At 43.3% G+C, this 15,512-nt stretch overlaps 1 protein-coding gene across 6 annotated transcripts in view; it reads left to right on the top strand.

Moving 5' to 3' along the window:
* Window positions 1–15,512, top strand: part of SLC11A2 (solute carrier family 11 member 2) — a 222,310-nt gene that overhangs the window by 163,981 nt on the left and 42,817 nt on the right. For all 6 annotated transcript variants that reach the window (XM_029594945.1, XM_029594942.1, XM_029594946.1 and 3 more), the window contains 2 exons: window positions 12,819–12,968; window positions 13,403–13,476. In XM_029594945.1, the coding sequence (XP_029450805.1) occupies window positions 12,819–12,968; window positions 13,403–13,476 (224 nt within the window). The remainder of the gene's footprint in view (window positions 1–12,818; window positions 12,969–13,402; window positions 13,477–15,512) is intronic.

Genomic DNA, 15,512 nt, shown 5'->3' with positions numbered 1-15,512 from the left:
GCGATTCCAATACATGGATCCTGCAAGAATTAGACAAGAATATAGGAAACTTTCTCTGATTTCTTGTGCTCCAGTAGCCAGAAAACTAGAAATATCTAAATAATTGTGGGATTTGATGTGGTGCAGTTGCCCCAGTTGTGGATTTGGCACTAAAGTGGGAAGAGACAATAAGGATATTCTCCAGTACTCTGCCAAGCAAGATCCAAGGCTGCTGGGCAACTTTGGAAATTAAGGTTGTCCAGGGTTCAATACTAAACACCTGCATTGCTGCACATCCGTTCTTTTGTAAGGATGCTTCTGTTGGTTTTCTCTGAAGACAGACCAGTTGGTGGCAGTGAAGAAGCAGAAAGATAAAAACAATATAATAAGATTGAACTGATCAGACTTGTGGAATTAGCCAAGGCTGTTGAAATGCTAAAACTAGTATGTAAAAGTATGCCAAAGATCAACATTAAGTTTTTTGCTTTTGCCTTCTGGCCTCAGCTTACAAGAAATCATATGACTTACAAGAATGCAGTCTTATTAGTCTATATGAAATAAAATAATATCAACCAGGGGGCGCTATTCCATGTCCAGCCAAGGTGGACGCATGATTTGGAATCTCCTCAACCCTGATCGCTGAATCCATCACATATCATTACTTTAAACCTGATTTTTGCACTCTCCGTTTGCCTTGCCAGTATAGGACATCTCTGGATGGCAGCCAAATGTAAAACTACCAACCTGAAACTAATTTCTTTCAGTAAGCATGCCTCCGATTTCTCCAGTGATGATGGTGGACAGGCCACAGAAGACACCGGAGGCTGAAAAATGTAGCCTCCGCTTCCTCATTAAGTTCCTGTGCCGTTGATTTACCCTCGAGAGATGAACTACAGGGCTGGTTCTTAGAATGGAGAGTAGACATGAAACAGCACAAAAAGGATGTCCTGGACTCTATTTCCTAAGGTGAGAGACGATTTGGCGGCACTGGGTCGATAAGCTTGATGTCCAGGTGGAAGGCCATGCTGACATCATTAATAACTTGGTGGCGCAGCAACAGTTTTTACAAAAGGAAAACACCGCTTTCCGAGCGTGTAGCCCGATGGATTCAGGACCAATGGGTTATGCTCCCCTGCCAGCAGATGGAGATGGAGTCAGATTTCAAAGCTGATGTCACCCTACATACACCTGTGCAGTGACCTTAGCCCTCCAGTATTCTGTCTCTAGCAGATGCTGGATGTACCTCTCGCTATGGGATTGCTGTACTTTTTTTAAAGGAGAAATTCTACTTTCTAAATTGAAGGAAAATTCAGCCCTGCTCTCCTGCAGTGATACCTAAAGGTCCCTCCCCCAACTGAGAATTCCTGAGGTGATTTCTGAGATACTTCAGAGGTGTGCCTTGGTCACATAGCCGGTTCCTGGCGTGGACTTCGCTGTTTAAGCAGCTGAAAGGCAGCGGGTGCAGGAAGCAGAGTGCAGCACTGATAGCAAAGCCCACTCCCTCCGCAGTCAGAGACAGTCTCTGTATTCAGCCGGTAAGTGCTGAGCCCAGGTAAGTTTAAAAAAAAAAAATTTACCTCCCGATTCAGACACATTTGGAGGGGTTCGGTAAGACTTCCTCCAGTCTCCTAGCTCGGTGCCGTACTAGCATCGTTCCCGATCCCATTGGGATAAGGGGAAGTGGGCTTCCGAGCGGGTGGAGCGGCCCCTGGTGGACTAGGCCCCGCTTTAGGCTTGGTCGGCACACTGCATGGTAGGCCGCAGCGGTACCATCTTGCACGTGTCTTTGTGCGTGCCATATTGCCTTTCTAGAAATTGGTACACACAGAGCGTCGCCTCTGCGCACACGCCATGCGCATAACATCACTCACATACATACATGCACAACTTCTAAGCACAGAACCAGGAACAGCCTGGCGCACAGGCTGTGCATGCGCCTCGCTGCACCCTGCCTAGGCGCTCGAAATCTATGCACATAAAAACTTTTTTAAGTGCAAGCCAAAAGAACACACAGTTACCACTGCCAATGGTGCCGGCAGCCAAGAAACATAAGCGCCTTTCTCTCTTGTCATATTAGGGCTTCACAGTCTGACTGGATTCCAACTTATGTCAACACTGTGAGGAAGGTCAAGGAGAATTGGCCTCTCCAGACTTTGCTAAGCCTGGCTCCTCCCATTCAGAGGATGGGTTAGCCATAGCCTTAACTGGAAGTACCCCAGATCTGAGTACTTACTTGACTGGGTCATCCATGGGAGAGGAAAATTCAGTGGCTTCTCCCCCAGTGTCTCCTGGGCTAGACATGGACCCGGCTGCCTTCTCTTGGGTGGAATTTTTCCAGGGTCTACAAGCCTTCGTGCAGGCGCAGTCTACTACCTCACGTGCCCCTGTCCTGGTGGAACCTCAGCCGGTAAGCCCTCCCAGTCCTATCAGCAGACCTCGAGGCATACCTCACCTTACCAAGGGTATCCCTGGTAGGGACCCAGATGGCTCAGACAAATGGGGATGATCCAGACCCCTTGGAAAAAGGGGAAATTCCCCCTGGGTTGGAACCATATCAAACCATATTGCGTTTTTTTCATAGAGACGAATTGCAGCCTTGGTTTCCCAGACCCCTGAAGACGCTGGGAGTCCTTGGAACAGATTCTATGACTGAACCAAAAAAGAATCCCATTTTGATTTCCCTATGTAAAGCCTCTTGCTACGTTCTAGTACTGGAAGCCATCCAGGAGTTGATTGACCTGGAATGGGATGCCCCAGAAGCAAGTTTTAAAGGGGAGGGATGAGCATTAGAAGCTCTGTATCCTCTGGACCTGGCAGTGAGAGCATTTATGTTTCCCTAAAGAGGATGCACTGGTCTGTGCCATCTCTAAATGAACAACCATCCCAGTTGAAGGAGGAACGGCCTTAAAGGATGGAGTCCATCCTTAAACAAGCCTTTGACGCAGTAGCAATGACCTTGCAGATTGCTTTTTGTTGTGCCCTGGTAGCTCGTTCATGCCTACTCCTCTCTAAGGAGGTGGATGACTCGGGGATGAATTCCAGAGCGGTTATGGAACCCACTACTGCCTTAGCGGATGCAGTGCTTTGGTCGGAGGAGTGGCCTCGGTGGCGGCGGCCAGAATACAGCTATGGCTGCGAAATTAGTCAGCAGACGCAACTTCCAAGGCCAGTCTTACAAAGATAAGAACATAAGAACATAAGAAAATGCCATACTGGGTCAGACCAAGGGTCCATCAAGCCCAGCATCCTGTTTCCAACAGTGGCCAATCCAGGCCATAAGAACCTGGCAAGCACCCAAAAACTAAGTCTATTCCATGTAACCATTGCTAATGGCAGTGGCTATTCTCTAAGTGAACTTAATAGCAGGTAATGGACTTCTCCTCCAAGAACTTATCCAATCCTTTTTTAAACACAGCTATACTAACTGCACGAACCACATTCTCTGGCAACAAATTCCAGAGTTTAATTGTGCGTTGAGTAAAAAAGAACTTTCTCCGATTAGTTTTAAATGTGCCCCATGCTAACTTCATGGAGTGTCCCCTAGTCTTTCTACTATCCGAAAGAGTAAATAACCGATTCACATCTACCCGTTCTAGACCTCTCATGATTTTAAACACCTCTATCATATCCCCCCTCAGTCGTCTCTTCTCCAAGCTGAAAAGTCCTAACCTCTTTAGTCTTTCCTCATAGGGGAGTTGTTCCATTCCCCTTATCATTTTGGTAGCCCTTCTCTGTACCTTCTCCATCGCAATTATATCTTTTTTGAGATGCGGCGACCAGAATTGTACACAGTATTTAAGGTGCGGTCTCACCATGGAGCGATACAGAGGCATTATGACATTTTCCGTTTTATTCACCATTCCCTTTCTAATAATTCCCAACATTCTGTTTGCTTTTTTGACTGCCGCAGCACACTAAACCGATGATTTCAATGTGTTATCCACTATGACGCCTAGATCTTTCTTGGGTAGTAGCAACTAATATGGAACCTAACATTGTGTAACTATAGCATGGGTTATTTTTCCCTATATGCATCACCTTGCACTTGTCCACATTAAATTTCATCTGCCATTTAGATGCCCAATTTTCCAGCCTCACAAGGTCTTCCTGCAATTTATCACAATCTTGCTACTCCCAGCACAAGAAAGCAGGCAGTGGAGATTACTCTTAAGACTCCTCAGGATGAGAGCTATAATCCTAGTACCTGTGCACCAGGAAAATACGGGGCATTAGTCCATCTATTTCATCATATCCAAGAAGGAAGGTTCCTTTCGCCCCGTCCTGGACCTCAAGCGTGTCAACTGACATCTACGAGTAAATCATTTCTGCATGGAAACATTACGTTCCGTGATAATTGCCATATAATCAGGAGACTTCTTAACCTCCCTGGACATATCCGAGGCCTACCTCCATTTTCCAATCCGTCAAGAATACAGTTTTACTTCTGATTTATGGCGGAAGCTTGAGCAGACGCTAAAGGTGGAAGTTCTGTGGATCTCTCCTTTCTTTTTCGTGCTGGAAACGGGCTTTCCCCATTACTAATAGCAGGATCGCAGACAGAAGGCTGAGGGGCAGTGGATGGACTCTTTTGCAATTAAAAAGCAACATGTTATGAACAGTAAAATGGCATGCACAACACTGAAGAGTAATCTCTTGGAGCGCAAAATGGTGGCACCCTTCCCGAAGGACAACAGAATGGTAGCAATAGTTTCCGAGGATGTTGCTCCTACCATATCTAGAAGCATATCGGCTGCCTTAGAAGTCAGGCTTTCAAAAATACAATCGACCACAGAAGAAATCAAGGACGATCTGGAAAGTCAAACACAGCGTTTGCATGAAGTTGAGCAGCACATCAGCACAAGAAGACCATGCGGCCCAGGTACACTCCCAGCTTTTGGCTTTGCAAAAAGAAAATGCAGAACTACTGGATCGCATAGAAGATCAAGAAAACAGAAATCGCAGGAACAATCTTCGGGTTATTGGTATCAAAGAAACCGTTTCAGAGAGGGACCTACCGGAACTGATTGAAAAATGATTGCCAGCCACATTGGGTTTGGATATCACGGAGGCCCCCATTATAGTGAATGAGTCCATCAGGTAGGTGTATTTAAAGAGAATTTTACTAAGCTGTGCCCAGTAATAGCCAGAATACTAAACTGGGTTGATAAGACCAAAGTACTACAAGCCTATCGGGCCAAAGGAGAACTTGAATATGAGGGGCTCTAAGCTCTTATTGTTTAATGACTATTCAGCCAAAGTCGCGGCCCTAAGGAGAGAACTCTCCCCGACTTGTGCTGAACTTCAGCGCCAGGGGATTCGGTTTGCAGTCTTGTATCCCGCTAAACTGAGGATTGTTCATGGGGGAGAGAACCCTTTTCCTAACTACGAAGGAACAGAATCTTAATTTCATGAACACTCTGCAATAAAAGTACATTATTTTATTGAATATTTTATACTATGTTTTATATTTGCTTATTATTATTATTGCTCAAGATTGTATTTTGGTGTGTGTTTTATTTTTTAATTAATTATGTAAACAGTTATGATAATTTCTGAATGACGGTCTATAAAAAATGTATAAATAAATAAATTCCACATCGTGACTGCAAGAAAATAGTTTTACTTTCATTCTGAGTAGCTAAGCATGCAGCGTTGAGGGGCTGTGTATAAGTGTGAAAGCGCCATATTGCATTTTCTTTTTCTCCTACGCAATGTCTCAGTTCAAGGGCCTGGAATGACTTGGATTGGTTATTATCCCCTTCTGAGGTGTTGGTTAATGCATTTAATATAGTCATGTTTAACAATATACCGAGAAGGGAGGCGTTAACAGACTGCATTTTGTTTTATGACTGTTTCGGAGAAGAGGCGCGGTGAGGCCGGGAGTTACCAAGCTCAAAACAAAGAGTTTTGACATTGCCATGCAGTAAGTCGTGCATCAGATAGCTTCCAGATTGATGCCAGGTCCTCTGACGAGGACGAGCAAGAGTATCTTCTAGAACAATGCCTATTTCAGTGGACTTACAGATGGAAATGTGTGCTGATGACCTTTTGAGGGGGATCCACAATGGGCGCCTTCTCCCAGAGCATTACAGGGTGGATGTCTCTGGGAGTGTGGCAGTCCCTTGGAGCTAGTAGGGGGGGTTTTACAACAGTGGTGTGTGTGGAGATGGATGACTGTGTTGGATGCATTGTAACTGTAATGGGGAAATTTGGGGTGGGTAGGGGGAGAGGGATACTGATTGTGGGCTCTGGTCAACGGAGAAACAGCTGGATATGAGGAATGTAGGGCATATGGGCTTGAAAGAGGATATTGTAAGCATGTTTTGGAGCAGATTACAAATTTGTATTCCATGCCCAGGCTGGGGGGCGTGGGGAAGTGAAATATGAGACCACTATGCATCGTATGATGGTTAGATTTATGCGGATGTACTATGAACCAGGGTGAAATAACATTTGCCACTCTTAATGTGGACAGTGTACACTCCCCAGTGAAATGCACAAGATTATTGTCCATGTTAAAAAGGGAGAAGATACACATAGCTTGCCTGCAGGAAACTCACCTATCCGATACTGAACACTTGAATCTGAGAAAAGACTGGGTGGGGAGCTGTTTTTTCGCTTCATGTTCCATGCGGCAACGAGGTGTAACAATCCTCCTTCACAAAGATCTACCCTTCCAAATGGAGAAAATGGTGAAAGACCCAGAAGGCAGTTATCTTTTTGTAGTGGGTTCACTATATGGTAAACAATATTTGCTGGGATCCATTTATGCCCCTAATATCTATTCAGTGGCATTTTTCACCTCATTAATAAAGGTGGTCCTTGCCTTTCCTGAGCATTCTCTGATTATGGGAGGTGATTTCAATAGATTGTCAAATAGCACATTGGATTGTAAACCACCTAAGCCTTGTAAGAATTCGGACTCTGAAAAGGGAGTAAATTATTTGATCAATATCTTGGGAATATTAGACATCTGGAGACTGTTACATCCGGGAGAGAAGGATTATACCTTTTACTCTCATCCTCATTGTAGTTACTCCAGACTGGATTATATCTTAATAGATGAAAAACTGTTCTCAAAAGTGTGTGGTTCCCACATTGATACAATCACTCTATCTGATCATGCGCCGGTATTTTTGAGGCTGAACTTGGGTGGAACTTCCAAGGGGTCTTTTAATTGGAGAATGCTTGGGCGATTACTTAAAGATGAGAAATTTGGACAATATTTGAGAACTCGATGGGATGTATATTATACATTGAACTCTGCAGGGGATTCTTCTCTCACACTGATATGGGAGGCGGGCAAAGCTGTAATGAGGGGGGAAATCATAGCATATTTGGCAAAGCAGCGGAAAAAGAGGGATGCTGAAATATTGCATCTCACTAATTTACTAGAGAAGAAAAGAGCACATTTGTACCATGTCAAGTGAGTCTAGGATTTCCTTTATGGAAATTAAAACTAATCTGAACCATTTACTCTATTTTAAAAGCACTACGATCAATACAGTTTCTTAAGTTTCACATACATAAATTTGGAAATAGGGCAGGCAAGTTGCTGGCGAACCTTATGAGAGGCCCACGACAAAAAAGCATACGTTACAGGGCTGAAATCCAAAGAAGGGAGTCTGGTGGTTAAAACCACCAAGGTGCTGGATGTTTTTAGATTTTTACCAAAATCTTTATGAAGCATGACCATGTGATGCAGTACAGCGTGATCTCTTTTGGAAGGACTTCCTCTTCCTAAGGTTACCTTAGAGATTCTGGAAAAATTAAATCAGCCTATAAGTGATGAGGAGGTCTTTAGGGTCATCTCAAAGTTGAAAACTGCAAAGCCACTGGAAATGATGGCCTAGGGCCAGAGTTTTATAAGATTCTAAAATTTTAAATATTGACCTCTCACGATCAGGGAACCCATTCGCCTAGGCACAGCACTCAGGATCAGGGCCGGTTGCGCCATCCCAACCTTCAATCCCTATTGCTGACAGCCTGGATGTTGAAAAGCTTGATCTTGCAACCATTCAGTCTTTCAACCAAGGTTTCTCAAGTGCTTGTAGCTTCACGTAGACCCTCCACTCGGAAGAACTATCATTCTAAGTGGAAAAGATTCACCATGTAGTGTACACAAAAAAAGTATTGACCCTTTTTCCTGCCCCACATCCTCTTTACTAAACTATCTGTCACCTTTCAGACTCTGTTCTCCAGACCTTGACAGTGCGAGTGCATTTAAGTGCAATGTCAGCTTACCATCATACAATAGGGGATGCACCAGTATCAGTGCAACCTCTTGTTAGTAGGTTAAACCTCCTATACAACCACCAGTCATAGAATGGGACCTAAATGTGGTTTTGACAAGGCTCATGCATTCTCCTTTTGAACCCATGGCATCCTGTGATATTAAATTTCTTACATGGAAATCTATATTCCTAATAGCTATTACATCTGCTAGACGGATTAGTGAGTTACAAACACTTGTCACGTACTCACCCTATACAAAATTCTTACATGACCGAGTGGTACTCCGTACACATCCAAAATTCCTTCCCAAGGTTGTTACAGAATTCCACTTGAATCAATCCATAGTCTTGCCCACATTCTTCCCAAATCCTCCCACTCACCAACTCAGGATGTTGGAAAAAATGCAGTACGGCCCTTTTTTCCTTCAGTGGATCAAGAAATTATGAATCACCGCAAACTAGGGTGAAAGTTAATGGTGGCTATGGGGATGGATTTCCAATAGGTCGGGGTACGCAGCAGGGGTGGCCACTGTCACCTTTGTTCGCCCTTTTCCTGGTGTCTTTTACTCTGAGGGTCCGTTCCTCAGATCAGATGCAAGGGGTCAGAGTGGGAGATCTGCAGTTTAAGCTATCTTTAGTCGCTAATGATATCCTTTTTATCTTGACTGACCCTCACTCTTCATTGGTGGGTGTTTCGACTGAGCTGTTTTAATGCGGTCTCTGGATTTATTTATTTATTTAAACGTTTTTAGATACCGTCATTAAGTTAATTTTGAAAAATCTGAAATCTTGAACATTAACCTGGAGGGGCCCACTGTTCACATACTTCGCCAGAAGTTTCCCTTTCGGTGGGCTAAGCGCACCTTAAAATTTTTAGGGGTTTATATTGGCTCAGACGTGGCTGATTTGTTTACTCTGAGTTATATGCCATTGGTGAAGGCTATAGACAGAGACTTAGAAAAGTGGGATAGGGGGCACTTCTCATGGTTAAGTCGCATAGCTATAACTAGAATGAATATTCTCCCTGGATTTCTTTTTGTTTTTAACTTTACCTATTTGTCTGCTGCGATCCTGCATTCTTGGCAGAAGAATATTTTTTATTTTATATGGAAAAGGCGGCCACCTAGGGTTTCTCGGGTGATAAGTCAACCTGAGAAGCGGGGTAGTTTGGGGATCCCTAACCTGGGGTGATATTTTGCGGCCTCCCAACTTCAAGCACTTCTTGACTTTCATCGGTCCTGTGCTATAAAGCAATGGATACTACTTGAACAGGCCCTGATGGCTTTGATGCCTCTTTTGGTGCTCCTGTGGCAGCCATGTTCTAACTGGTGCCCTTTTAAGTGTTATCCGTTAGCCTTGCAAACGACCTTGCAGGTGTGGTTTCAATGGAAATACAAGTTGGTTGATGATAGTTCTTATTTTTATCTCACGCCTTTTTCATAATGTGTCCTTCCCTATGTGCTTGCATTTCAAAGCATTTGCTAGTTGGAAGGAGCATAGATTAACAAGGGTAGAGCATTTCGTCTGTCATGGTGCCCTTATGTCTCCCTGTAATGTCTCCACTAAGTATCATATGAAGAAATTGAACATTTTTGGAGTATGCTCAAATTAGGCATTTTAATTTAGCACAACAGTCAGCCACAGCGTTCCATCAGTGCAGGTCCTTATTCAAAAGATTTTGCTGACAAGTTGACAAGATACAAGGTTTAGTCTGTAAAATCTATTGCATATTTAATGGATCATACCTGCTAAATTTTCATACACACGTGCCTGGGAGGCAGACTTGGAGGAATGCTTTGAGTGTTGAAGAATGGGATTCTATTTTTTTTTTCTTGTGCCAGTAGATGTTCCATCCCTGCTAGCCTCCAAGAGAACTGTTATAAGTTGCTTTTTTGATGGTATCTGGCTCCCGCTTGGCTTCACCGCATATATTCTTCTGTGACTGATTTGTGCTGGAGGAAATGTGGTGAAGTAGGCACTTTTATCCACATATGGTGGCATTGCAGCGTTATGGTGCCCTTTTGGCAACAAATTGCAGACTGGACGTAGACTATTGTGGGGGAGGGAATATATATGATGCTCATTACATTTTGCTTGGGATGCCAGTGGAGGATATTGCTCTTTCTCAGCAACGATTGTGCCAACAAATTTTCATTGAGGCCAGAATCAAGGTCGCCTTTTTCTGGAAACACTCTGAGACACCCTCTTTTCAGGCGGTACTGTCACCTATTTAAACACTGTCATTTAGCTCATTTGACAGCCTTATGTCATAACTGCCTACTGGTCTTTAGGAAAATTTGGGGCCCTTTGGACAAATGACGGCAGTCTCAGGGCTTGGGCACTTTATAATATGTACTCACGTGTACTGTTGCTGCTGGTGTTTCGCTTGGTGCGACTTCCTTCCAGTTTTATGGTTGAACGCATGCTCTTAAGATGACCTTTTTTGAAACGATATGTATGTACGATGTATATGTATTACTTGAATGGCATGTGCGGAGTGCATTTCGGTTGTTTATGCTATGCGCATTTGAGGGTGGGAGGGTTTGGGTTGTACAATGAGAATTTTGGATGTATATTTGTATTTTGTTCCCTGATTTCTTGTAATGTTTCCTTGCACGCATCCAATAAAAACGTCTAATTTTAATTAAAAAAAAAAATACCAACCAGTTGGGAAATGAAATGCAAATAAACTAACCCGTTGGTGTGTAGGTTTGGGGGAGATGACATACTTAACTGACTGGAATGGCTCAGGAACTCTGAGCTGAGCATTTATTCTATATTGCTCGGTAAGCTGTACTGTTCCTAAGATATAATAAAGATTTTTCTTTTATTGTCTGTTGGTGTTCAGTGTTTACTAGCACCCCCTTCACTACATGGTGCAATACTTACATGACTATATTCAGAAATTGAAGCTGCTGCGAAGTCCAGGTGACACTGGCCATGTTACATATTTGCAGCCTCTCCTGGATGCAGAAGAATGTAAATACCACCTCATTCAATTAGTATACAATCGTTTTAACACTATGGCTTAGTCATCATCGGCATCTGTTGGAGTGTGCTGAATGACTTGGTTAAGGATCAGCAGTTTGCGTAACAAATGTCCGTGGCAACCTAGCAGATGTTCCCTGTACTGGAGATCACTTTTTCAGAAACAAACTCAGGGAAATGGTCGCCCAGAACAAAGAGCAGCATAAGACTGTCCAGTCTCTGACTAGCTCTGAACAAGTCCTCATCAACACACCCCTACTTTGCTTTCAAGCATTCCTATTTCCAGAGACGCCTTTTCCATCAGTTCTAGTGGCATCATGCTCTATCTATGCTGTAGCAACAACTTCTAGATTGAGGATGGCAGCGTGGGGAGGATCAATCAAAAGCTACGCCATAGGTCAAAACCTGAGCCCAGATTTTGACTAGCATCAAAATCTAACACTCAGTCCCTCCAGTGGGGGAGAGAATACATCTGGATCTAGAGGAGTGGCACAAAATAGTCAGTGATCGCTGAGAACTCAGGATTCTGGAACCTGGTTGCATTTCTCCTGGCGTCTTGCAGTTCCCCATTGTTAGCCTTCGATCTGAATCCGTCTCTCTCTTCTCAGCTCCGCTTAGAGGTCGAGTTGCTTCTTAAGCAGCAGCTAAGATCCTCCTCTGCCAACAACATGGCTAGGGATTCTACTCCCACTGTTTCCTCAACTCCAGGAAATTAAGACCCATCCTGGGTTTAAAAAGTCTGAAAAATGATCATCCTGTGCTTGTTGAATGTCTTTTGTGTAGCACAACATATGGCAATGGGCTCCACTTCCCCATACCTGGGTACATGGTGTCATAGCACAGTAAATCCAGGTGTTGAGAATTTTAGGATAAAGCAGACTTCATAGGATAATGGAGGAGGTCATAACATGCCTGTGTGGCTGAGAGTCAGCCCTAGAGAACAAAAGGCCCGGTGGGTTGTTCTAACGTGCCCCCTCCCCCACCACCACCACCACCCATGAGAGTTGCTGTGTAGGTTTTAGATTATTGCAGCAATGTGAGAGAAGAAAGTAGAGATCGCAGGTTCAGCCTAGTATCGGGATAAACGGTGACTAAATAATTATCTAAGTGCCCTGCTAAAACTTATTTAGCGTTGTCAACCAGCAAAGGACTGCCAGCATGGCAAAGTCCTAATAAGCATCATGCTGCCGAGCCTGTCTGGCATGCTGTGAGTACATTTAGTAAGGGAAGTTGTAATGGAAATGCAGGCGTCATACCTGGAACTGTCTAACAGGTTGCATGTTCCTCGGATCAGCTGGGTCAGTCTTGCAAATCGACAGCAACCAGGTTTGTCTAGCAGTATTATGGATAACACAATGTTTCAAGTATTTTGTTACTGAACTAAAATGGGCTACTTGTTTGTGAAATAATGTATTGTATTAATGCTATATCCTTTAATAAAGCTGCAACAATAATTTCCACTTATACCTGCCTCCAAGTGCCTTTATTCAGGAAGAGGGAGAGGAGGTACATGGGAAATGCCTGCTGGGCCAACATTTAAGGGTTCTGAAATACTTCTGATTAACAAACACATACACTGAAACAAAAACTGGATTTTCTTTTATTTTGCATGGCCAGGGATTCCTGAACTTGAAGTGGTCACGTTTCAAGCGAGTGATCCTGACCCGCTCCATTGCAATCACCCCGACACTGCTTGTTGCTATTTTTCAAGATGTGGAACATCTGACTGGGATGAATGATTTCCTAAATGTACTGCAGAGTTTGCAGGTGAGTAGTTCAGAGCAGATGTGACTTGGGCTGCTGGGAGGAGGGGTTTGAGGGTAGGGCTTGATACCTACTGTAGGAGGAGCTCAGCAAATGGACACCAAGGCCTTGAGTGGCAAATACAGTACTACACTGTCCATGGATAGAGATGTGGCCAAGCACTATGACTAGGGGCCACAGAACTTACCCCTGTACCACCCAAGTAGCCCATCTGTGTCAGGCTTGGGTATTCGGGATCAAGGAAGGAATGAAGATAGCTGCCTGTACTGTACTGTTCCATGTTGAGGAGCCCCTTCAGGATGCCTGGTCTGCAAGGGGGTCCCTATTGCTGCCTGAGTATACTGTCTGGGGAGGAGGTTGTGAAGACAGAGGGGGGTGAAGCAAAAAAAATGTAATTCATATAGCTTTTTAAAATATATATATTTTTTTTTATTTAGCTTCCTTTCGCGTTGATTCCAATCCTGACCTTCACCAGTTTGCGGCCTATAATGAATGACTTCGTCAATGGAATGTGAGTAAGAGGAGAGCGTCACAAAGCCATGCATTTTTGTTAACATATATACTCCTATTCTTTCCCCTACCAGCACACAGAAAAGAAACCTTAGGCATTCCTTAGAAACACAGAAACATGACGGCAGAAAAAGACCATGTGGCCCTTCCAGTCTGCTCATCCATCAAATTTATCTAGCCTTGCCATTCCCATCACTCCCTCAGAGATCCCCTGAATGTATCCTTTGCTTTCTTGAATTCAGATACCATTTTGTCTCACCTTCACTGGGAGGTCGTTCGGTATATCTAGTTCCCTCTCTGTAAAGAAACATTTCTCAAGATTATGCCTGAATCTACCCCTTTTCACCTCCTCCCATAACCCGTTGTTTTTAGAGCTTCCTTTCCATTGAAAAAGGCTTGCCTCCTGTGCATAGAAGCCTTTGAGATATTTAAATGTCCCATTTTGCCTTTTCTCTAGAGTATATATGGTTAGATCTTTAAGTCTGTCCCCATAAGCCTATCTTTAGAACAAAGACCACTGACCATTTTAGTACCCACCTTCTGGACAGACTCCATTCTGTTTATATCCTTTTGAATGTGCGGTCTCCAGAATTGTACATAGTATTTCAAATGAGATCTCTAAGCTTTGGAAACCTGTTTTACAATCTGTTGTGAGGATTTGATTTTTTTTTTCCCACATTTGGTTTCTATCTGATAAATGCACTCTTAGGTGAGCTACTAACATGCATGAAGGCGGTGATGTATTTGGGCTGCTGAGGGCTGTAACGGGCAATGAAAAGCTTGGAACTAGTTGGGAATGTAGCTAATCCAGCAAAACAGTCAGGAAGCAATGGGAGTGAGGTGGAGATGGCAGTCAGAGAGAAAGTGGAGCTTTTGCAAAACAGAAAAGTTTCCTACAGATTGCCTGAACGTTTCTGTGCTTAAAACTCTTTAAACAATTCCTTTGCAACCTTTGTTTATATGTGTTACGGGAGAAGAAGTTGGCAAAGTAGCACAAATGATATGACACTTTAGCTCTAATTGGTCCGGTGCAGCAGCTTTTGATTGACCCAGACTGCTACCACAGGACTTCAGGAACTTAAAAGCAAAATATTTTACAATAAATAAAGATCCCAAATAGCAGTGGGTTTACTGACTGACAGTATTTGAATGTAATTTATAAAGGAGAAAAGAAATGTGGTGTTTTTTTATTTGTTTTTTAATTTTTAAATTCAAATGCCATATGACGACAGCACACTGCACATGTTAGCTGTGCTTTGGGGAGCGGATTGCATGCACCCAAAACCAAAGATTTTGGAATAATCAGACACTAATTGATTGAAAAATTTTGTTTCACATGAAATGCCATTTATTTCTTCCAGTACTTTGTATTTTACTTAAAAAAAAAAAAAAAAAAGAGACTTAAAGCTGAGCTACAATTTGTTTAAACAAAACCAAGAAACCATGGACCACTCTGTCCTGTACCACTGGACGGAAAGCCCCGTAAAGGAGAGTCCATCTTACTACGGGCTCAGGGAGAACTCTGACCGTGGATCACAGCTGCTTTCCTTGTCCTCTACAAGCTGTTTAATCACACACTCGTGCAGAACAACTTCTGGGGGCACTGGAATGGGGAGTAAAGTTAAATAGGGAATCCGCTATAGGAAAGAGCTTGCAAGAGAAGAAAAACAACAGGCAGAAATACTTAGCAAAAAGTTTGTTGAAAGAGGATACCCACATAAGGTTATCCGTAAAGCCTATAAACGAGCCAGGTATAGTGACAGAGATTCTCTGTTGCAATATAGACCTGTGAAGACACAGAACAGAATGGTATGTGTGTTACCTCACAGTACGTCAACTAGTGCAATTATGAATTCAATTAAAAATCATTGGCACATTGTTGCCCTCCATGAAGTATTGAGTGAAATACCACTACTAACAACAAGTAGAGGAAGGAATATCAGGGATTATGTTATCCATTCTAAGTCGCAAATTTGTGACAAGAAAGGAATTAAACGACACACCAAGTGTGGCAAATGCACTGTATGTGAATCCACC

This window comes from Rhinatrema bivittatum, chromosome 3 (assembly GCF_901001135.1).
Source record: "Rhinatrema bivittatum chromosome 3, aRhiBiv1.1, whole genome shotgun sequence".
Classification (NCBI taxonomy): Eukaryota; Metazoa; Chordata; class Amphibia; order Gymnophiona; family Rhinatrematidae; genus Rhinatrema; species Rhinatrema bivittatum.
The sequence above is the reverse complement of the archived record's forward strand: the minus strand, read 5'-3'. Positions and strand labels throughout refer to the sequence as shown.